Source organism: Pezoporus occidentalis, unplaced genomic scaffold (assembly GCF_034315485.1).
Source record: "Pezoporus occidentalis ecotype Australia unplaced genomic scaffold, CSIRO_AGI_Poc_V1 ctg39, whole genome shotgun sequence".
NCBI classification, from domain to species: Eukaryota; Metazoa; Chordata; class Aves; order Psittaciformes; family Psittacidae; genus Pezoporus; species Pezoporus occidentalis.
Genome location: NW_026915713.1, coordinates 886498 through 910412, shown reverse-complemented (window position 1 = coordinate 910412; position 23915 = coordinate 886498). Strand labels below are relative to the sequence as shown.

The window sequence follows — 23915 nt, the reverse complement described above, 5'->3', positions numbered from 1 at the left end:
GGCTGCAGCGCTCTGCCCAGCACTCCCCTGAAAAGTTCACAGAACCACATGCTGAAAAGATGTTACTCAGTAACAGAAGCAGAAAGGGTGAAATTGAAACTATCAAGACAGTGAGCAGGTACAGATACACAACCAGCAAAGGACAGCCAAGAGAAGTCATGAACCTAAGCATGTTCATGTTCTTTATGGTTCACCAAAGGGAGTTCTGAAATGGAACTATTCACATTCACCAAAGAAGGAGCAAATCCCAAGGCGTTTTGCTCGTCATCACCCCTCATGCAGCTATTGGAGAACACGAAGCAGCTGCCCAGAGCTGGGGTCTCCACTTGGCAATACTGGGCATTTTTAACTCCCTTAGCTCTGGAAGGGCATTAACCAGGGATGTATCTGAGACCCTGCTGTTGCCTTTTCCCACTATTTTCTCCCTATATGGAAAGACCTGGCACTTTTCAGAGCCCCAGCAGAGATAGCAGAGGGCGGAGCATCATGTTTACAGAATGTTGCTTCACTGCCCTCCTGGCCTGCAGAGGTGTAGGCTGCTGGCTTAGAGTTTCCTCAAAGAGACCAGAGCATAAACTTTCCGTGTGTGTTTCATTGGTCTGTCATAAAGAGGACATGTCCTGGCACTGTGATTTTTTACAACACAAATGTTTCTTTCGAACAGCTGAACTGCAGAGAGGTGCTACCAGCTCTTCCTGTACTCTCACAAGACCCAATCCATGGTGTCCTAATCCTGTTGCTGATGTGTGCATTTAGCTTTAGGGGAATGAAATAAGGCAATGTGTGATTTCTAGTTAGGTGGAGCAAAAATGGGAAGGCTGTGGGTAGGAAACACGGCTAGCAGCAAGAAACATCAACAGAATAGGTGCCTTGAGAAGTTCTACATTTTTCACAATTAAAGTTTGACACTTTTTACTGTCCTGCCACTGGTTAAATTAAGCCTGCAGAATGTTAGATTCAATTACCCATAAAATAATTACATCAATATTAAAACAGACATAATTTTTGTAACACAAAGATGAAAGCCTGTACTTGCATGCTATCTGTAAAAATCAGTGGCCATACAGTACTTAGCTCACTAAGTATAAATATTTACTAAAATGTTCAAAGAAAGAGATTCAATCAATCAATTTTCCAATGGAGTTTTAGTAGTTTAATTTTAATAACATAATGAGCTATTAAATTGTCATGTACTTCAGTCTGCACTGTAGTTTCTTTCTAATCACTGCTGATTATCAAGATACTTGTATCTGGCAAACTTGCTCTCATTTTATAGTCAGCCTTTCTATTCCCTTCAGAGATTCAACAGTCCAGTTCCTGTAAAAACAATATTAAGACTTCAGAGTCCAAAACAACTTCCCTGAAAAGCATCCCTGAGGTTTGCGTAACCGCTCTTTCCTTTCACCTGTTTCTGTTTTCTGATGAATGAAAAGCACTCTAGAACAAGTTGGGGCTATTACTAAACCCCACGTTCCTGAGTCTGTGTAGACAGTCATAGGTGGTGACTGCAGGCTGGGATTCTGGCTATGAAACCACACACTGCTAGAGGGAAAGGAGAGTAGAAACATGGAAATACGAATAAGCTCTTCAAACCTTGGCTATCCTGCCTGAAGTAAACTGGGTAAGGCTTCAACCAACCCCAAAGTCCAGGTGTATCAGGAAAAATACTGATACAACTCCAGTGGAAACCCTTCCCTCTGCTTCAAGCCAGGAACAGAAATGTGAACAGAGCTTCCTCAGAAAGGTGTCTAGGTGGTAGTACTCACTACTAGCAACGAAATTTCAATTGCCCATAGCTTTTCTAGCTGAAAGTATTCTGAATGGAAACAGGGTCTATAAAGTCCTGTCCATTTGTAGTTTGGGGAGCTACAATTTCATTAATAGCAGCAAGAACTTAATTTTTTATAGGCCAGTAGAGAGACTAATGGTGGAATGAGTGCACGCAGCGTGTTTCAACCTATTCTCCTCCAGGGAACTGCAGCAGGCAGGCTTGGGTTTGAAAACAAAGACATAGACTACATTTGGTGTAACATAGCATGAAGGTAGAATGGGATCTTTTAGAGCTTTTACCTTGCCCAAAGCAATCAAATTCCCACTCCTCCCCTGACTTTAATAAAAATACCTCACCACACGGAAAAATATACATCCATCCTAACTAAGACTTAGAATGCTGTGCTTTTCTTATGCTTCCAGAGGTACTGAAAATCTGTTAAGACTAGTAAGGCTAATTTGCAAGTGTCGTGGTTTAAACCCAGTCAGGTAATTCGTTCGCTCACTTCCCCCCCTTTTTCTTGCCCTCCCCCTGCTCTCGGAGGGACGGAGAGGAGAATCGAAAAGAATGCAACTCCCACGGGTTGAGATAAGAACAGTTTAGTAACTAAGGTATAACACAAATCACTACTGCTACCACCAATGATAATAATGATAAAGGAAATAACAAGGAAAGAGAATACATCATCTCACCACCAGCCGACCGATAGCCCCCCCCAGCCCGACCAAGCTCTTTCCGATACCTCCTCCAACCCTGCAGTCTCCCAGCCCTTCCGGCTAACTCCCAGTTGCATCCTGGGCATGACGTGCTGTGGTATGGAATAAGTTTGGGTCAGGTGTCCTGTCTCTGCTTCCTCCCGGCTTCCCCTCCTCCCTGGCAGAGCATGAGGCTCACAAAGTCCTTGGCCAAACCTAAACATCACTATCAGCTCTGTTCCCAAGCTGAAAGTCAAAACACTGCGCTGCACCAGCTACCAAGGAGAAAAATGACTGCTACTGCTGAACCCAGGAGTATCCACTCCTTATTCCATCCCATTCCATACCACGTCATGCTCAGATCCCACATTTTCAATATACCATCACTCTTATCTCAGTGCATGGACCAGTCCCTATAAAGCTGCTGAGTCCATCTGGTCCATGATGGGCTCCATCTCTTGTAACAGTCTTCCAGAGCAGGAGAGACTGTGTGCAGTGTTCACACTCGTGAATGGGCAATGTGCTAAGTCCACCCCTCGATCATGAGTCCATCTCTGTGTTGCATCTCTGCTCTGATGGCCTGAAGTGCCATGGGCCCACCAGGCTTAAAATAATTCACTGTCCCCTTCAGCAGTTTCTGCAGCTTGTTGCTGGGGAATACAGCTGCCTTCCATCTCCAATGCTTCCAAAGCACTGGAGGGGCCCAGTGGACTAGATACTTGCCCATACTGGCCACTCATGACTGTCCAGCTTTGGAAAAATCTCTTGGTCCCCCCATATCCTCGTCTAACCCCAGACAAGACCCAAACCTGACTCTGCTTAACTTTTGAGATCAGACAAAATGGTGGTGGGTAGAACACAGTCTGTGTGTGTGCCAACATGCTGATCCCCATCACAATCAAGGTCCCAAGGATACTCAAAGGCCATTCAAAACCTCCAGAACTCTAACTGATGCTGCTGTACTTGTCACTGGGGCTGGTGCAGCTGCTGTGCTTGTCACTGGGGCTGGTGTAGCTGCTGTGCTTGTCACTGGGGCTGGTGTAGCTGCTGTGCTTGCCGGCTCTCCCAGTCCAGCTCTTCCTCCTCTGCCTTGCTGGGAAATGCTGCGTGGTCTCCTGCATCCTCCTGGGGCTCGGCGGGCGGCTGCTGGGAAACGCTCTCGGCCGCCGCGGGGCTGGGCTCGGCCGCGGGGCTGGGCTCGGCCGCGGGGCTGGGCTCCTCCGCGGGGCTCGGCTCCTCCGCCGCCTTCTCCCGCTGCTCGGCAGCCCCTTCAACCGCCCCGACCTCCTCCACCGGCAGCCGTCCCCGGGCCGCTCCCCCTCGGCTCCCCGCAGCCTCACGAAGATGGAGAGTAGGGTGAGGGCCAGGACGGTGAAGAGCAGCCGGACGGCCAGGTACAAGTCCACGGCCACGTCCGTCCCGCCCTGCTGCTGGAGCCCGTCCGTATTACAAGCCATTGCCATAAAGCACAGTGAGACAAGAACCTTAGCCCAGGCCCCACACTTGATAAACACTAACACAGCAAATACCGGCTCTACGTAAGTTACAACATTCTGAAGCTGTGAGATCAACAAGAACAACTCTGAGAGCCAATAAATCAGCATTGTGACGATGACTATTAATCCAGTCAAATCTGTCTTATCTCAACCCTTCGTGCCCCAAAGAACTGTCGTGGTTTAAACCCAGTCAGGTAATTCGTTCGCTCACTTCCTTTTTCTTGCCCTCCCCCTGCTCTCGGAGGGACGGAGAGGAGAATCGAAAAGAATGCAACTCCCACGGGTTGAGATAAGAACAGTTTAGTAACTAAGGTATAACACAAATCACTACTGCTACCACCAATGATAATAATGATAAAGGAAATAACAAGGAAAGAGAATACATCATCTCACCACCAGCCGACCGATAACTCGCCCCCCCCAGCCCGACCAAGCTCTTTCCGATACCTCCTCCAACCCTGCAGTCTCCCAGCCCTTCCGGCTAACTCCCAGTTGCATCCTGGGCATGACGTGCTGTGGTATGGAATACTTCTTTGGTCAGTTTGGGTCAGGTGTCCTGTCTCTGCTTCCTCCCGGCTTCCCCTCCTCCCTGGCAGAGCATGAGGCTCACAAAGTCCTTGGCCAAACCTAAACATCACTATCAGCTCTGTTCCCAAGCTGAAAGTCAAAACACTGCACTGCACCAGCTACCAAGGAGGAGAAAAATGACTGCTACTGCTGAACCCAGGACAGCAAGTCTCATATTTGTAAAATCATTTAGGCCTAAGTGGAGTGTGTGCAAAATGTTGTTTCCAAATAGAGTGGATGAAGAGTTTCATTCCCACAGCACAACATTCACCACAGAAGACCAGTGAATGAATTACAGTTTGTTGTCTTCTTACTAACTAAATTACTACAGCTGCCTTTGCTTGGCTGCTACAGCTTTGATGTGACAGCTCTAATGGATTTAGTAGATCATTATTTACTCCATTAGCTATTCGATGTTCCAGGTTAAGCTGACACTAAGAAATGTTGCACCTTTTTCTGGTGTTGCTGAGAGGGGAACATACATAGCATGTACATATACACATATAAATCCTTGCTATTTTAAATTTTTACACCAGAAGATTAATCATCTCTTGCGACTGACCAGTTTCAAACAATCCCATGTAATGCTTTAAAAATAAATCTTCTCCCTTACTATCTGCATGTTCTGTTGAGAATGGTTAAAGATTCCTATGAAATCCAACTCCATAAAAACACTAATCCAAGTAGGACTCAGCTAACCAGGCTGACTCTGTAGACATTTGGGGGCTACTACAATCAGTGCACAAAGGCTCTGATTTGGCCCCTGCAACGGTAGCAATAAACCCATATTTGTTGTCGACAGACCTGCCATTACCCACAGTGAGATTGCTGGTGTACTGCATGTGATAGGAGAAATCAAAAAGATTATTGGAGGGGTGTGGGTATCTCCCTGAGGAAGGACATCCTAATAGAAATTCGAAGTGCATAAAGTGGTTCACTCTCCTGTTTAGCAATATAACAGGATTTACTTCAGACTCTCTCTGAAGCACTACTCCCACTTTAGAAAATGCAACATAAATCAGAATGCAATCACAGAACAGCGTGTTCACCCCTGCTGTCAGGCATGGAGGGGAGCAAAATGTTCAGAAGGAAGCCAACATGGATAGAGTGCTTAGGGAGGGAGGGAGTGAGGGACAAAGGGATGGAGTGAGGGAAGGAAGAAGAGGAAGGGAGAGTTTGGTCTGAGAATACCTTTTGTAGCCCTAGATCCTACAAACCTATCAGGTACATCATGGTGCCTCAACTGTCTCAAGCTTCCTCTGAAGCCTCTGAAGCAGGGAAAATGATGATAGAGGAACCAAGAAAAGCTGCTAGCTGAGATCTGTGTTTCTAGGTATTCTGGGGATGTGCCAGCTGTGGGAGGAAGAAGTCAAATAGACTGACTGTATTAGCCTACCTTATTGTATAAGCAAGAAACACCTGCATGTATGTTAGTGCTGCATCTAGCCTGCTGGTGGAAACATATATGAGTATAGCTGAGAGGAAGCCATTAGGAGCAGAGAACAGGAAGAAATGGTGCTGCTGAATACTGAAGAAGCATCAGAGCAGCACAAGGGCTCTTGGATTTAGTGCAAACATGCCTGACTCTCTCGAGCACAGACCACTCCCTCCCAAGGTTGTGCACACTCTTTTATTATATGCAGTCATCAGCTAATAGCCACTTTTTCTCACATGTGGGGATACTGATGCAAAATGGCGTGTGTGATATGCCTCCACTGTTTTTTTTCTCCTCATGAGGAAGGATTTACATGATAAATGGAAGGACAAGCTGAAATACCCTGGCTCCAAAGATGTACTGGCATGAGCTTTACCATCCACCAACAGCAGGATGCAGACTATAGGAACTCAGAAACCTGATGACAGCTGGGCTACCATAATTTTATCATAGGATTTTGTATATACATGTACCTCTCACAGTATTTTGTGTACATGTGTACAGACACACACATATATGTATACATACACATATATATGCAACTTGTATTTATATTACTACTATTTCCTAGGTGTGTGGAAAGTGGCTAACATTGGCTGCCTCCTCTCTCCTCTTACTATGGCACAGAATGGGGATTTTTAGATTAATGTAAAGATAGATATTGTGAATCCTGGAGTAGGTATTCTGCTGAAGCTGAAGTCTTCAGCTCATTTCATGAAGCCCCCTCTGTTTTATTTAGTGTTACCCCAAGTTTACCCTTGCAGTGACAGGGGGGTAACTTTCTTTTCCTAGACTAATGCATGAGCTTGACATGGTGTTTTTGCTGTCATTAAACAACATGTATGCCCTGACTAAGTGCCTAGCATTTCCCTCTTGTGCAAGCCTCTTTACCATCCTTCTACTGTGTTTTGTGCACAAGCAGAGCCCAGCAATAAATACAAGAAAAGATTTGCATCAGGAAAACCCAGCAAAACACAGCTTCTGTGGTACTCCTTTCTGGCTCATACCCATTCTTCTGCATTGTTGCACCACCTGAAGTACCCCCTAATGTAGGGCAGAAATTCAGGAAAACCATATAGTCCCTCCCAGTCACTTTCCAAACTCCCTGTCTCTCTGTTCATGTGACAGAGAGCACCTCCTCATGCCAACCCCAGAACAGTAGAGCTAGGTTTACTCAATTAACCTTTGTGAGGTGATCTGCAATTGCTGGATTGATGGTTCTGTGTGAGTGCAAAGCAAATTCGTGACTCATTCCAGCATACAATGAAGACTATCTACAGCTCCTTCTCCACTGCCTGTGAGAAGACCAGATGCACACACTATCAAAGACATTTCCGAAGCTATTAATTCTTATGCTGGTTCTTCAAAGGGGAAATTGCACCTGGTGGGAAACTGCTGGGAGACAACTCTGTCAAAATCCTCCCTCTGCCTCCCCTACATCCAGATCCCAAGGGGGACCGGATGTCAGACTTGCAAAGCTCTGTCAGAAATCACCCAATGCTCACCTTGGAAATAGATGCCTGACTGGATTTGGAGGACTCTGGGAAGAGTTCTGGGGTCCACAGAATGAATGAACTTCTCCAGAGTAGATGCCATGGTCCGCAGCAAGGCAGCATGTGGATTTGGCATGTAAAAACCAGTGAAGAGCTTTCAAGGCAGCAACACTTTCAGCCTGGTGCATGCTGCGCCCAGGAGAGCTGTGGGGCTCTGCAGTGGAGGGGAGGAGCAGCACAGAGAGGTACTTCTGCTTCCTCCACTTCATGGCCATTTCCTCCCATGGCTGCAGCTGGAGTGGGGTGAGGCTGGGGGATCCTAAGCCAGTGCCTCACCACCAGGATGGGGTACCTGTACCCACCAAAGATCCATGTCAGGCTAGGAGAAGTCCTGTGGGTACTTGTTTTGCAGTGGGCAGAGGGTTCTGCCACAAAACTCCATCTCATCGGTGACAGTTGTGAAAACTGACCTTGTGAAAAGAAGATACTATCATCGGTCCTGCCGAAGATGGGGAAACACCACCATGTCTGGGTGGGTTTTGTTCGTTTATGTATTTGGAGCACAGCAAAATAATTTGGTGTTTGTTGTCTTCAAAACCACAAGCAGCCCTTGAACAAAGAAAGGAAACCATTTTGTTCTAATGTTTTTGCTGTCTTAAACATTGTATCTGGATTTAAGATTCACAAGGAGAATAGAAATTACTTCATCATGTAAATAGACATTAAAAAACAAGGTTGTTTTGCAAAAAGGACAAGATTTTTTTAATGTCACCAGTGACTTGTGGAGATTTGAATTTAAGATGCTGCAACTAGAAATGAATTTTAAGAGGCTGCTGCCCAGTACCAAGTGAAAATCTGACTGCACTGAGGGCAAATCGCAAGCATCGGTCCCAGCTCTGCTCCTCTGAGCCTGATCAAGTGTTGTTATTGCAGCAGCACACTTCTGAAGGTGAGATCACATAGCAAATAAGCACCAGACTCAAATCATCAGGAAAACTGAAGTCACTGTGATTTCATGTGCCCTTACACTGTCCTCATGTCTCCCTGATGTGTCAGGGAAAGTATGATGTTGTGACAAAACAGTGAGTGAGATAACCAGCTGCTTATTTTCAAAAAGCGGCATTTCACCTATATGTAATCATGGAGTAGTTAGGGTTAGAAAGAACCATAAGATCATCTAGTTCCAAACACCTGCCATGGGCAGGGATACCTCACACTAAACCATCTCACCCAAGGCTGGCCTTGAACATCCCCAGGGATGGAGCATCCACAACTTCCTTGGGCAACCCATTCCAGTGCCTCACCACCCTCACAGAAAAGAACTTCCTCCTTTTATCTAACCTAATTTCCCCTGTTTAAGTTTTAACCCATTACCCCCTGTCCTATCACTACAGTCCCTAATGAAGAGTCCCTCTCCAGCATCCCTATAGGCCCCCTTCAGATACTGGAAGGCTGCTATGAGGTCTCCACGCAGCCTTCTCTTCTCCAGGCTGAACAGCCCCACCTTCCCAGCCTGTCTTCATATGGGAGGTGCTCCAGCCCCCAGATCATCCTCGTGGCCCTCCTCTGGACTTGTTCCAACAGTTCCATGTCCTTCTTATATGGAGGACACCAGAACTGCGCACAATACTCCAGGTGAGGTCTCACAAGAGCAGAGTAGAGGGGCAGGATCACCTCCTTCGACCTACTGGTCATGCTCCTTTTGTTGCAGCCCAGGATACGGTTGGCTTTCTGGGCTGCAAGCGCACACTGAAGCCGGCTCATGTTCATTTTCTCATCAACCAACACCCCCAAGTCCTTCTCCACAGGGCTGCTCTGAATCTCTTCTCTGCCCAACCTGTAGCTGTGCCTGGGATTGCTCCAACCCAGGGGTAGGACCTTGCACTTGGCTTGGTTAAAGTTCATAAGGCTGGCATTAGCCCACCTCACAAGCGTGCCAAGGTCCCTCTGGATGGCATTCCTTCCCTCCAGCGTATCAACCGAACCACACAGCTTGGTGTCATCGGCAAACTTGCTGGGGGCGCACTCAATCCCACTGTTCATGTCGGCAACAAAGATGTTAAACAAGACCGGTCCCAGCATCAGACTCTGAGGGACACCACTCATTACTGGTCTCCAACTGGACATTGAGCCATTGACCACAACTCTGCATGTGGCCATCCAGCCAGTTCTTTATCCACTGAGCGGTCCACCTATTAAACTGATATCTCTCCAATTTAGAGAGAAGGATGTTGTGTGGGACAGTGTCGAAGGCTTTGCACAACTCCAGGTAGATGACATCAACTGCTCTACCCCTGTCCATCAGTTCCGTAGCCCCATCATAGAAGGCCACCAAGTTGGTCAGGCAGGATTTCCCCTTAGTGAAGCCATGCTGGCTGTCACCAACCACCTTGTTGTTTTTCATGTGCCTTAGCATGCCTTCCAGGAGAATCTGCTCCAAGATTTTGCCAGGCACAGAGGTGAGACTGACTGGTCTGTAATTCCCCGGGTCATCCATTTTCCCCTTCTTGAAAATGGGGGTTATATTTCCCTTTTTCCAGTCATCGGGAGCTTCACCTGATTGCCATTATTTTTAAGTATGATGGCCAGTGGCTTAGCAACTTCATTCACCAGCTCCTTCAGGACCCACGGATGGATTTCATCAGGTCCCATGGACTTTTGCACATTCAGGTTCTTAGGAAGACATCAAACCTGATTCTTCCTACAGTGGGCCTAAGATCTTCATTCTCACAGTTCCTGCGCAGTCCACACGGTTTAAACTGAATTGGGATCAAATACTGAGCTACCAGGAGCATGGAATTAAGCAGCAGTCAGTGAAGGGTTGCATTCAAGTAGTAATACAAGAGGTAACCCCCCAGACTAGACACGTGAATGTTAATAAACACAAGCAAATATCTAAACACCCTGTGAAACAAACGCAGAAGAGATTTCTGAAAGTCGCCTTTCCAAGAAGAAAACCTCACCATAAGCAGCGCAGCAGCAAATGCCACTTGCTGTATTGGTAAGGAATGGTGAGGAAATCCTGTACACTCTCTACATTTCTGCAAAGTTCATGTAGAGGGAACCAAACCCCCTTTCTTTCACCTCTGGTTTTGCCACAGTCAAATGACTGTACGTGGTATAAAAGCCCTTACTGATACAGTATGAACATACAGATTAATTTACAGGGAGACCCCGCAGCGGTGCCCAGTCTGTGGCTGCCATGGGCAGGGAGATCCCCCTGGGCCTCCTGGGCACAGGCACTGCCTCAGGGCCAGCATCCCAAAGGCCTTTCTCCAAGGGATGGAGGACAAAGGGGCAGCAGCAGCAGGGCTGAGGTGGGCAGGGCTGTGGGGCCCCCATCACCCCCGTGTCATAGTGCCAGCACCCGCCAACACAGCATCACAATGCTCTGGGGCAGTATAAGGCAGCGTCCTCCCGTGTCCCACTGCCAGAGTGCCCGGCTTTGCCACCAGGACAGAGCTGGCAGCCTGAAGGCACCCGAGGAATTCCTTGAGGCACCGGTGGAATTACTTGGAGGGGCAGAGAAAGGAAGACTGCCCGAAGCTGCTGGGGGTTCTCTGCTGCAATTCCGGTTCCTGGAGGGGGCACACTCACAGCTTATCGGATGGATGGAAATCCTGCTTCAGTCTTCGGGGAGATCGCCGTTCTCATCTTTTGGGGAGATAGTGGCAGTAGCCATAAGAAACAGGATCCACTTATGGCCCGGTGCCCTCCTCCCCGTGCTTTGGAGCTCCCACCGCCAGGCACAGGGAGGGTTCTTGTCCCTAGGGTTGATCAAGCCAGCGGCATTTTGCTGTTGTTGGAAGCCCCTGAGATGCCTCCAGGTGCAGGCAGAAAGGCAGTGCCAGTGTCCCCTTAGAGGCATAACCAGCCCGTGGACCAGGAGCCGGTCTTGCTCACATGCTCAGGGAGTAGCCGATCGCCAGCTCTGGGGTCAGAAGGAATTTTCCCCCGGGGCAGATTGGCACTGGTCCCCGAGGGTTTTTTGCCTCCCTCTGAGCACTGAGCACGACCCCATGTCAGGGCCCCTCTGGTCCTGGTGCTCTGTGTTATCGCCTGGTGCTCATGCTCCACGACGGTGGCCCTCGTGTCCTGCAGCTGGGGGGGGGAAAGGGCTTTTTTCTCCCCAGGGTGGACCAGCAAAGTGTCCCCGGGGTTTTTTTGCCTCCTCCGCAGCCGAGCACAGCCCCTTCATGGGGCTCCTTTGGGCTGTTGTAGCGCAAAGGCAGCGGCTCGTGCTCCACGCAGCTGGCCCTCGTGCCCCGCATCCGGGGGGAGGAGGCAGCCTTCTGCACTCCCAGCGTGGCCCCGGGACTCGCTGCTGTCCTCTGTAGCATTCAGCACCCCCCCTTGTCAGGTCTTCCCCGGCCCGTTCTGGCTGGGTTCTTGCACTGCTCTTGCACTACCACGGCACCACTCTGAAAGATTTAGAAAAAGAAAATATAACCGAAACTAAAATTAACTAAACTAAGCTAAACTAAAATAACTTTATTTATAAATAAATAAAATACTCTTTCCACCTGTAACCTTTCTGATTTGTGTCTTTGAAAGTGGTTTTGGTGCTGAAAACCCCTTGGCATTTCAGGTAAATAACGGTCTCATTGTTATCTAATTCATTGTGAGTGCAGGGGCTGGACTAGACTGGATCGGACTGGACTGGACTGGAGTGGAGTGGAGCAGAAGAGGAATGGAATGGAATGGAATGGAATGGAATGGAATGGAATGGAATGGAATGGAATGGAATGGAATGGAATGGAACGGAACAGCTATGATATGTTATGCATATAGTTCTGCATGACAAGCTCTAGCGTAGGTCTGAGGGGCTATCTGCAGTGTAGGTCCCAAGGGAGGCCAGTCCCAGGCAGGCATTGAGGCCTATCAGAACTGAGTCTCTTGGACACTGCATTTCCCTTTGGTCCAGTGTTGAAGGCTCCTCTCTGGAGCTACTCACCTCAGTAAATAATTTAGAGGAGGCAATATTACTTAATATTATTAAAACTGTCAGATATTAAACCCCAATTGTTTATAGTGGGTGCTCAGGCATTTGAGGTGTCAGGCTAACTATAGGGTTTGAAGAGTTTGTTAACTTGGTCTTAACAAACATTGCTCCAGAGAGTGTGAAATGGATTTTGTAAGTGGGGAGCCTGCAGGTGCAGAGCTCACTATTGCCAGCTGTTAACACTGCAGGTGCTGCAGCCAAGATGATTAACAGGACTTTGGGTCTAGGAATGACAGGTATTAGTAAAAGCCAAACTAGAGAACATGCACAGCCAACCTCTCATCAACTATTTTAGAATAAAAGATCCCACATTCTCCACTCCCAGTAACACACGTTTGAAATCAAGCGAATATAATTATTTGGGAGAGAGCTGGGGAAATCACATACATTCAGTGGTAATCAAAAGACCCATATTGTAAAAAGCTGGTTCTTACAGGGCACAGAGCACTGAAATGTGTGAGTGGTTTCAGCTATTCCAGTGGGACATCTTTATATTTTTAAAAATTATGTGTACAACTCTAGCAAATCAAAGCTAATTTTCATGGTGTACCAGCTTTCCAAGGTTTCAGGTATTGTGTCAGTGCCAGCAGCTGGGCATTACCTGTCTGCTTTGGTTTGGCCTAAGTATAAAGAGCCCCTAAGGCCACTTCTGCTGTTCCTGAATTCACTTGTGTTTGGCTCCTTGCTTTGATAAGATTGCCAGGAACAATACCACAAAAAATATTTAACATAAACTGCACATGTGCATAAAAATTAGAACCTGCTTTCAAAATCACTTGAATCCAGCAAAGCAGATGTACAAACAGGCATGACTTTTATACAAGAAAAATCAGAACAAAACCCATTTTATGTTGCTAAATTCAGTAGCCCAATAACATGGAGGAGGCAGCTGCAGCTCTGTGGTTCCAGGGTCAGCCAGCAGCATGTGTTTGCAATAGGCACAGACATGCACACATACATATACAGCACCTATACACATAAATATACATGCCAGCCAGCCAGCTCAACCCAGACAGAAAACACAGCATGCACACAAGTACTAACAGCCTCTTTCTGTTCCCCTCTGTGGCTGTCCCGGATGAAGTGGGAAACATGCATCTGCCTATGTATATGTAAAGTGAGAATCCCTCCAGTAGCTGAGCCTAGGCACAGTCCAGCAAATCACCTCTGCGCTGGCACTGTGGCATACCATCAGCCCTTGAGGCCTAGGGCCCCATGCTACTGGCTGGTACAGAGCGAGCCCCCTAATACATATAAGTACACACACAGAGAACCACAGCTCTCACTCCCGTCTCCAAACCCCACTTCCTCTGGCTCCCAAGCCACTTGCCCTGCTGATATCCACATGGCCCTATGACCCATGGTCCCACTCTAGCTGCTGGCACTTAGACCCCCATACACACAAACGCAGAGGAAAATAATTAGAAATGGAGATAAATGAGAAGCCAGGACTGACTGGACTGGTTCGGTGCAGGGTATGGTCAGCATACAAATGTACTGACCAGCAGCTTGCTTATATGTGACCTTTTACCCCCTTAAGCCCTGTATTTTCCCACCCTTGTTCCTCCCCAAACCACCCTGATTTCCCCCTTTCTCCATCTTTGGTTTCACTTCTAAACCTCCTATATTAAGTCTTGTACTCGGCTATTGACCTGCTTTCTGTAGTGAGTCCCATACAGCCTCCTCTCAGTCTGTAAGGTGCTCCACGGAGCCTCTCACGTCAACTCATGTGGTGGATGTCACGCCCAGCTGAAGGGGTAGTCACCCTTCTGCAATGCCTTGGGGGGCTCTAGGCAGGACCCCATTTCTCTGGTGGGTTATTGGAGTGCCCTGCTGGTGCTGTGCATCTGTGCTTTCTCAGTGGGAAACGAACTGTAAATGGGCTGATGGCTCTCCTGTAATGTGCCTGGAAATACCCTGGGCTTTTCCCATCCACCATAGCTCCTCCGTGCTCCAAAAAGCTCCACATATGTGCAAAGAGCAGCTTTTTATGACACAGTCTGACAAAACCAATTTTCTTAAGTGCAGTGAAAGAACTATATAAGCACTTGTTTGAAATTGCAATCCAAATCAGGAATGTTACTGACATGTTGTCACATGTTGTCATAGGAGTCCCCATCTCTGCTAGCACCTACACTGGTAAATGATAACCACTAATCTGGTCTCCCAAATGCTCTGGAGGAGTTTTTTTCCAGTTTGCTATGCAATGCCAAGTGCAGAGAAAAATAATTTGCTATGTCAAAAACCATTCCTGATCCTAGTGTGGAAGATTATCACAATACAATCATGGACCACTGGTAATAAGGGACTATTTTGGGGGCTATCCTGTTGGAGATTTAATCCTCAGTAGGATCTGGGCTTGCAAATATTCCTTTTGCTTCATCCAACTTTCAGTATTGAAGATTAAGAAAAGCTGCTGAAAAATGCATATACTCAGAGAAGGCAGTATCTGAGCCTGTTCTTCCTGTACTGAAAGAACAGAGATCACAAACCTCTCCTTACCACACTTCCATTTCTGAGTTACTGCATTCTTCATAAAGAGCTTATTGGGACTTCCATGTTGCCGATGTCCTGTGGGAGTCTTCAGGTAGCATTCAGTTTGTCCACTCCATCTCTTACCACCAACAGGGTGAAAGTCAAGCCAGGCATGGAAACCTGCAAAAGCCAAAATAGCCATGACTCTTCATGCAGGCATGATGTCAGCACCACAAACAGAGACCCACAACTCCCACATAGAAAAGCCCCTGCTTGCTCCCCCGGGGGGTGGCCAGGAGCCCACTATAGGGGAATATGCCTGAAAAGTAGCTAATTCAGAAGAATGGAAAAGGGGCAAACCACAGGATTTTGAAAACTATTTCCAGTAATATTTTTTCTACCATGCTGATGAGTACTCATTTGCTTCACTTACTGGTTTTCAGGAAGCTAATAAATTGTTTCAAGTTTCCAAATAAATCAGTTCTGACACTGTAAAGGTTTGTGATTTTTTTTTTTTCAGATCATTCTCCAGATAAATGCAACCACTGGGCTTTTTGAAGGGAGTCTTTAAAATGACCCTGTAAATACAAAACCAGGCATTATTATTTCTGGAAGGCATGCTAAGGCACATGAAAAACAGCAAGGTGCTTGGTGACAGCCAGCATGGCTTCACTAAGGGGAAATTCTGCCTGACCAATTTGGTAGTCTTCTATGATGGGGCTACAGAACTGATGGACAGGGGTAGAGCAGTTGATGTCATCTATCTGGACTTGTGCAAAGCCTTCGACACTGCCCCACACGACATCCTTGTCTCTAAATTGGAGAGACATCAATTTGATGGATGGACCACTCGGTGGTCTGGATGGCCACATGCAGAGTTGTAGTCTGGCTCAGTGTCCGGCTGGAGACCAGTAACGAGTGGTGTCCCTCAGGGATCGGTGCTGGGACCGGTCTTGTTCAACATCTTTGTCGCTGACATGGACAGTGGGATTGAGTGCGCCCTCAGCAAGTTTGACAATGACACCAAGCTGTGTGGATCGACTGATACGCTGGAAAGAAGGAATGCCATTCAGAGGGACCTTGACACGCTTGTGAGGTGGGCTGATGCCAACCTTATGGACTTTAACCAAGCCAAATGCAAGGTCCTACCCCTGGGTTGGAGCAATCCCAGGCACAGCTACAGGTTGGGCAGAGAAGAGATTCAGAGCAGCCCTGTGGAGAAGGACTTGGGGGTCTTGGTCGATGAGAAAATGAACATGAGCCGGCTTCAGTGTGCGCTTGCATCCCAGAAAGCCAACCGTATCCTGGGCTGCATCAAAAGGAGCGTGACCAGCAGGTCGAAGGAGGTGATCCTGCCCCTCTGCTCTGCTCTTGTGAGACTTCAGTTGGAATATTGCGTACAGTTCTGGTGTCCTCAACATAGAAAGGACATGGAACTGTTGGAACATGTTCAGAGGAGGGTCACGAGGATGATCAGGGGACTGGAGCACCTCCTGTACGAAGATAAGATGAGAAAGCTGGGGCTGTTCAGCCTGGAGAAGAGAAGGCTGCATGGAGACCTCATAGCAGCCTTCCAGTATTTGAAGGGGGCCTATAGGGATGCTGGGGAGGGACTCTTCATTAGAGACTGTAGTGATAGGACAAGGGGCAATGGGTTAAAACTTAAACAGGGGAAGTTTAGATTGAATATAAGGAAGAAATTCTTTCCTGTGAGGGTGGTGAGGCACTGGAATGGGTTGCCCAGGGAGGTTGTGAATGCTCCATCCCTGGCAGTGTTCAAGTCCAGGTTGGACAGAGCCTTGGGTGAGATGGTTTAGTGTGGGGTGTCCCTGCCCATGGCAGGGGGGTTGGAACTAGATGATCTTAAGGTCCTTTTCAACCTCAACTATTCTATGATTCTATTATTCTATGATTATGTCTAGAGGCAGATATGCCTTGTTTACTGAACTTACACAAAGGAAATGTATTTGATACCTGAGCTGGCAGAACTATAACTCCAAAGAGGAATTTGCTTAGGGAAAACTGGGAACAGGTAAGCCCTGGGAGGGAAGTGTGAGTGAGGTTTGTATTGAATGGTTATATTATCTTTTGAATCAAACCCATGATACTGCAGGAAGTTCAATACACTTATGCTTTTTTTCCAGTGTAAGGTGGAAATTCCACCTTCCACCATTAAAAATATAGACAGAGTTAACTGTAGGGAATCCTTCCTTATACAGGTGCATTGAGCCATGAAACAATCTCCCAAGGGAAGAAGTGGACACCTGGGGTGTTTGGCCTTGGATAAATATAGGACTGTAGGACACTATCAAGAGCAACTCTGACAAAAAAAGGAAGATAGGTCATCTATTCCTATAGGTGCTCAACTGTGGTGTCACCCTTTACTTTTAGGTTTTAGGAATCTACTGGATCATTAGCTAAGTCAAGTGAATAGTATTATACTGAAAAAGCTCCAGAGGTGAACTGAGCATGAAAAGAGGCTGCAGTGACTTCAGGAGCTAGGATCTTCCCCTCCTCCCAGCCAGCACCAGTCCTGGTAGCATCACTCGGGTTTTGTACAACCCACCCAAGAAGCAACTGACACTCAACAGGCAAACATGCCTTTTCAGTGGCCCCTGAGATGGAAACTGATGGTCTCTGCAGCTTGAACAAGCTGTCCCCATCATAAGCAAAAAATACATCCCCTGAAATAGCATCCCTGGATTTGTCCCAGAGACAGGGACTGAATTGTTAAAGACCTAATTGAAACAACGTAAATTGGTGTAACATGAGTTACAACATGATGGATGAATCTTTCTGTACAAGCTTTTTCTACTTCTTCTGCATCTATACATACAGGATGGGATCAGTTGACCAGTAAAGCCACTGAAATCATTCTTACCAAGGAAATGTAGCTTTGTTAGCTTAATTTTTATCTAACTTATCCTCCAGAACCTGCAACAATTGCTTCTAACTTCACCTGAAAACATAAAGGATTTATTGAACAACATATTTCAATGACACTCCCCCCACCCCCCAAAATATGGGCTTTTTATTAACATTCCTACTTCCATGGATAGTCTCTGCTCATATTCCTTATAGGATAAGGACTTTTTAATCCTGCAGACAGAGGCGTAGCAAGATTGTGCTGAAATTTGAAATAAGGAGCTGTGTTAAAAAGCAAGGCTGATTATCCACAGAAATTTATTCTATTTCACTATCAGCTGAAGCCCCTAGATAAAGACAAAATCTACCCTTCTAAAGATATTACCTTGCTCTGCTCCAGCATTTAGGGCTTGATACAAAAATGATTGGGTTGAAAATCCTAACACCTTAACAAAACAGGCAGTCGCCCCAGTGAGCTGTGATGGCTCCTGGCTTTAAAATCCTGGAGCATTTTAATTGCCCTGTGGTTATATTGTGAACTTTTCTTTGTGCTTTCAGGAACTAAGTTTTGGGCTCTTTGACATTTCTTTCAGCTTGGCAGAGAGACCTTAGATGTACTCTTCATATGAAATTTAAATGGCTTAGCAGGTGTGAACAAAAGGCTGCTAGTAAAAGCTTCTGAGCCCAGAAGGTTGTTTGCCAATGTTTGGCTCCAATGAACAGTCTATTGAAGAACCAGGATCCCCCAGTGCTTTTAAAAGAACAGGAGCACATGTACACACATTACACTTTGAAAAATAGTAAGTTTTTGGCTGACTGTTTTTATGGACTGAACAATAATAACCTGTAGGTATTTTCTACATTTTATTGAGCAATTCTGTACCTACTGGAGTCAGAAAGGTCTTTTAATTGATTTTAGTAGAGGTTGGGGTAAATTCTTAGTAAGGAAGAGTTATGGCTTTTGGTTGGCTGCGGCTTCCCATAAAAACACCTTGCTAACAATGGCGTTTTAAGTTACAGTCTTGCAAAGAATATTGACATGCATTTTTGCAAAGTGTCTTCAACAAAGAAAAGTAACTTTGCATACACCAGTAATCTGTAGGAAATACATCTTCAGAACTCTCTCTCCAACTGTCAGTAAGTGTGATCAGCACCATGGTCTTAATAAATACATTTAAATTTTCAGCTCTGTGCATGAATTGGACACTGAAAACGCTGAAAAGTTTAGGTGCTGCATAGACAGACAGCTCTACTAGTGTTTTGTTCAACCACAGAGAAAAGGACATGACCTGAGGTTTCTAAGCTCTGCACTAGTCTGGACTCAAAATCTCAGGCTAAAAATTTCCCCATCTATTGATTGGCATTAATTAATGCTATCTGTTTTTATAAATATATTAAGATGATTGATTCTTGAGTGTTTATAAAGCATTTTGAAGACAAAGCAGTATGCAAATGTTTAATACAGTAGGATTTCTGGGCCTTTCCTGTGCAAAGAGGAACCTGTCAAAACTGGTATTTGTACAAAATAGGCCATCCAGGTGGATCACCAAATAGTGTTACCACTTTTTATTTAACAGCACAGAACATGAAGTCTGTATTTGTATGGGAATATTAGTATCACTGTACAAGGTGTCACACCATAACATCTACACAGGCACTTGACCAACCCTTAGTGTTCCAGTAGCTAAGCAAAAATTAAGCATTTTTCGTCTTTATTTTCCATACTCAGTTTGGGGCAATGCTGAACACAAAACAGAGAATTTGAAACTTATTCATAGATTCATGGAAAATCTATGGCAGAGCCATGGCTGGTGCTGATCTCCAAAGCCCAACCTGAGCAGTCTACAAAAAAACAAACAAACAAAAAAGGTGCCAATTCCAGCCACCTCTGCAGATTTTATTAAATATCTGGTTTCTGTGGGTTGTTGTAGTATTTTTTGCCTTTTTTTGCCTTTTTTTTTTTTTGGGGGGGGGGGGGGGGAGGGGGGGTAGAAAGGAAAAAAAAAAGGCACCCCACAGTTTTGGAGAGTAGTACAGGCCTATTGAAGATTTACTTTTTGAGTAAAAATTGCTTGAGATATCTTCAAATTACAGAAAGCATTTTGCAATATGCTTGGCGTATCAATGCATTTTTGACAGCTGGAGACATGTCAGATAAATTTTTTGAATCAATTTTAAATATCACCCCTTCCCTTTGTGGTTTCCTAAGCAGGGTGTACTGTAATTTATTTTTAAATAGGCGATTTAGGTTTCTAGATGCTGTTAAAGGAATCCAAAATAATTTTCTGCACCCTGCTGCTGTTCAAAGAAAAGGACACTGAATGCATTTAAATGTATTTGTGAAAGATTGATTCCCCCAATGGAATTAAACATCTTTCATTAATTATTGCTGAAGTTTCACCTATCAACAGACAATTTTCTGTTGAAGGGAAGCAAAACAGTTTGACTTTCCCTGACAGCAAAAAGCTTTAACAGAACTAGAATGAAAACAGACATTTCACACTCCTTACCTCCCTAATGTCTACATTACCAGAAGAGCAAGTGCTAATAACCACTTTTAATGTGAACATTAGAACCCAGAGTTTAGTATAAACAGCTGGGAAAAGAAATCAACAATACATTTATTTTAATAATGGTTACCTTGAATTTTTTGTCATACTTAATATTTTTCCTAAGGGACAGACTTGTTGTCTGAATTTCAAATTAATAATAAAGCAGTGGCACTGAATCTGTTTGCCTGTTTTTATTGGAACTGAAATATCAGCTGTCATGTAAAATTACATACAAAAACCCAACAAACAAGGGACCAAATAGAAACTATTAATGGGAACCTCTCTAAAAGGACAGTCTATTAAGCACACAATTTAATTGGCCTGATTTTGGAAACAGCTTCAGAAAGTTGGTGAACAAACTTAATTGCAATTACTTCCACGCTGTGTATGAAGTAGAATCTAAAAGCAAATTATTTCTTCAGGAAAATTGGGTTTCATCAAAGAATAAAGGCTCCATATAAAATGCAGTTAACACTTGCCAACATATCAGTTAAATTGATTCTAATTTCCTACCTTTTTCAAGGTATTGCTATTACCCTGCTGCAAGGCATTTTAGTTATCATTATTATTTTACTGTAAGAAAGTTTAGATGTATTTATTTGCTGCCTAAGTGATCTGCATCTATCCAGGTTCCAGGTGTCTCTTGCTCTTTCTAAAGAAGCAGTATAAAGGTTTCAGTAATTGGTGGACCGCTTTTCTTGGAGGTTGTGTTTTTTTTTGTTTGTTTGTTTGTTTTTATTGGTTGGATTTTGTTGTTTTGGTTGTGGGTTTTCTGTTTGTTTTTTTTTTTTAATGCACAGGAGATGAAGGGATGTGGAAAAGGCTGACAAAGCTGTGGGAAAAGTAAGATCTGAAAGAAAGAAAGGCTAAAGGGTCATTTTATTAGAAGAGGCAGCCAGAGCTGGGCTGGCACCTGTCACAGTTTCACCCTGTGGGAGAAGAGGATACCCAGGGAGTTCTCAGTCTGCCCTTATGACTTGTCACCTCTAAGGATGCTCAGGACACCAGGCCTGGTTGAAGGCAAGAACTCACCTGCATTTCAGCACAGGCACAGATACAATTAGTGCTCTATTCCATGTTTGTATCATATAGGCTTTGTATTTTTTTTACTTACTGGCCATAAAATTATTTTGTTTCACGAAAGGGTCCCAGTGGTCTTCTTCAGAGCAACCTATAAAAAGACTGGAAAACCCAATTTTTCATGAAGAACCCATAGGTTGCATTTAATCTAACTTTTATAGTGTGCATTTTATCTCTTTCCTATTAAAATACTCAATCCAGAATATACATTATGTGTTTTCTTCCTTATTTTGTCTGTTTTTTCCAAAGCTAAGTAAACCTCATTATTTCTCATGTAGAGGTAGTTTACTGAGCAGCACACCCTACATCCATTTCTTCTTGTAGGCAGCCTTGCAATATGGAACATATGTTGTGATCCAGTCCTTTCACCTTGTCCTTCTCCACAGACTTTATTTAAATTATCTAAGATTTCAAACAGTCTGTAAGGAAACATCCTGGGGCTCTCGCTTTGGAGTTTAAGTCCTTCTGCCAGCCTTTCATCTTGTTTTCAGTTTGTTGCATCTATATTTATTTGACATCCAAGAGCATTTGTGACCCTTGGGCATCTCCTTCAGTGTGTTCCTAGCACATGTTCTCATGGGTGAAGCGTGGCAGTTGGACCCTTATTCTTCCTTCTCCTTGTCATACTGCTAGAGACACTAAACCACGGGGTGCTGAGAGCCTGTGGGGCACTACAGCATCCTGGACCTTCTGGTGATGAGCACATTGCAATGTCTATCTAATAAGCAGCCAGCATGAATAGATAGATACATTTTGAAAAATGGAAGTCTACAGCTCCATTCACATTTATCTGAGAAATGTATTTATAAGTGCTCTTCTAGGATTATGTCAACAAATTAATTCAAACAGACTTGCCATGGCTAAAGGATGAAATCTGAAATCTGCGAAGCCATCAATTATGCTGAAGTCCATTTTACAAACAACATATTTTGCTGCACTCTACTCACCTACAAAATCCACCAACACAGTATGGCTGAAGACAAACTTGCCAAGGAAGATTTACTACATTATATGAGAGAAGGGGAAAAAAGGGGTGAAAAAAGCCTCATCCAGTCCACACACTCAAACTTCTCATAGAAGAGAGAATAAAACAAAATCAAAGCAAGCAGAATTACAGCAAAAAACTGCCCAGAGACTGAAGAAGAGTGCTGGAGAAAATTAGCTGATTCCTGTTTTAACACACAGCTGAGAATGCTGTCTGGTTTCCTGAAACTAGCAGATAACCAGAGCCCCTTGCTCGTCCAAGTCTATCCAATGATAGGCACTCATCACAATGCTGCTCCCTGGGTTTGGCCTCTCTCCTTGCTTGGACAGTAGCAAAAAAGAGTAATCAGCTCAAGAGATGCTTGTAATTTGAGATTTTAAGTGCCTCACCTTATTTTGGGCTGTTACAGATTTCCCAAATGTCCTGGGTTCAGCAGTAGCAGTCATTTTTCTCCTTAGTAGCTGGTGCAGTGCTGTGATTTTGACTTTCAGCCTGGGAAGAGCACTGGTAACACTGATGTTTTTAGTTGTTGCCCAGTTGCTCAGTAATGTTTACTCTGATCACAGACTTTTCTGAGTTTCATGCTCTGCCAGGGAGGAGGGGAAGCCAGGAGGAAGCGGAAACAGGGCACCTGACCCAAAATAACCAAAGGGGTATTCCATACCACAGCACGTCATGCCCACTACATAAAACTGGGGGCAGTTACCCGGAAGGGCTAGATCACTGCTCGGGTGGGGCTGGGTATGGGTCAGCAGGTGGTGAGTGGTTGTATTCTCTTCCCTTGTTATTTCCCTTATCATTATTATTATTGGTGGTATCAGCAGTGATTTGTGTTACACCTTAGTTACTGGACTGTTCTTATCTCATCCCGTGGGAGTTGAATTCTTTCGATTCTCCTCCCCATTCCTCTGGGAGTGGGGGGAGGAAAGGGAGGAGAGTGAGTGAGCAGCTGTGTGGTTCTGGGTTGCCAGCTGGATTTAAGCCACGACACCAAAACACTGTATTTCTGAATTCTGTCTCCAGGCCATGTGTTTTAACCCAGCACCTTGGCAAAGAGACAACACCTCTCCACTTCCATGTGGACAGCAGGCATGGGAATGTTACTAGAAGCTGGGTGTGTGAAAATTTTTTCTTCCACACCCCCTTCACTAATTAATATTTAAGCCTCATTCCAAAATCACTTCACAGTAGCACATTTCAGGAACTGGCACGACCAAGTCAGTTACACCATGCAAACTGAAGTACATATGCCCAGATATCCCTATTTCCCTTCCCTTAACACCCAGGATCTCCTATTGAGTTAACCAACCCCTCCCATACATTGTTGGGTTGATCTTTTTCAACTCAAACACACCTAAACACATCACTAACCAAACTTCTTCCTGTACTGTTTCACATTGCTTTAAAAAGCCCACAGACCCTTAAAGAATTGGAAGGGAGCAGGCTTTTTCACTTCCTCCCCATGTGAGAGAAGCACTGGAAGGAACAATAAAGTGGCT

At 45.2% G+C, this 23915-nt stretch overlaps 1 protein-coding gene across 2 annotated transcripts in view; it reads right to left on the bottom strand.

Moving 5' to 3' along the window:
* THEMIS (thymocyte selection associated) overlaps positions 1 to 7684 on the bottom strand; it is a 79925-nt gene extending 72241 nt beyond the window's left edge. Inside the window, exon 1 of one of the 2 annotated variants that reach the window (XM_062632355.1) lies at positions 7470 to 7684. In XM_062632355.1, the coding sequence (XP_062488339.1) occupies positions 7470 to 7593 (124 nt within the window). In that variant the 5' untranslated portion in view covers positions 7594 to 7684. The remainder of the gene's footprint in view (positions 1 to 7469) is intronic. The other variant, XM_062632354.1, reaches the window with a different exon arrangement.
* Between the last annotated feature and the right edge of the window lie 16231 nt (positions 7685 to 23915).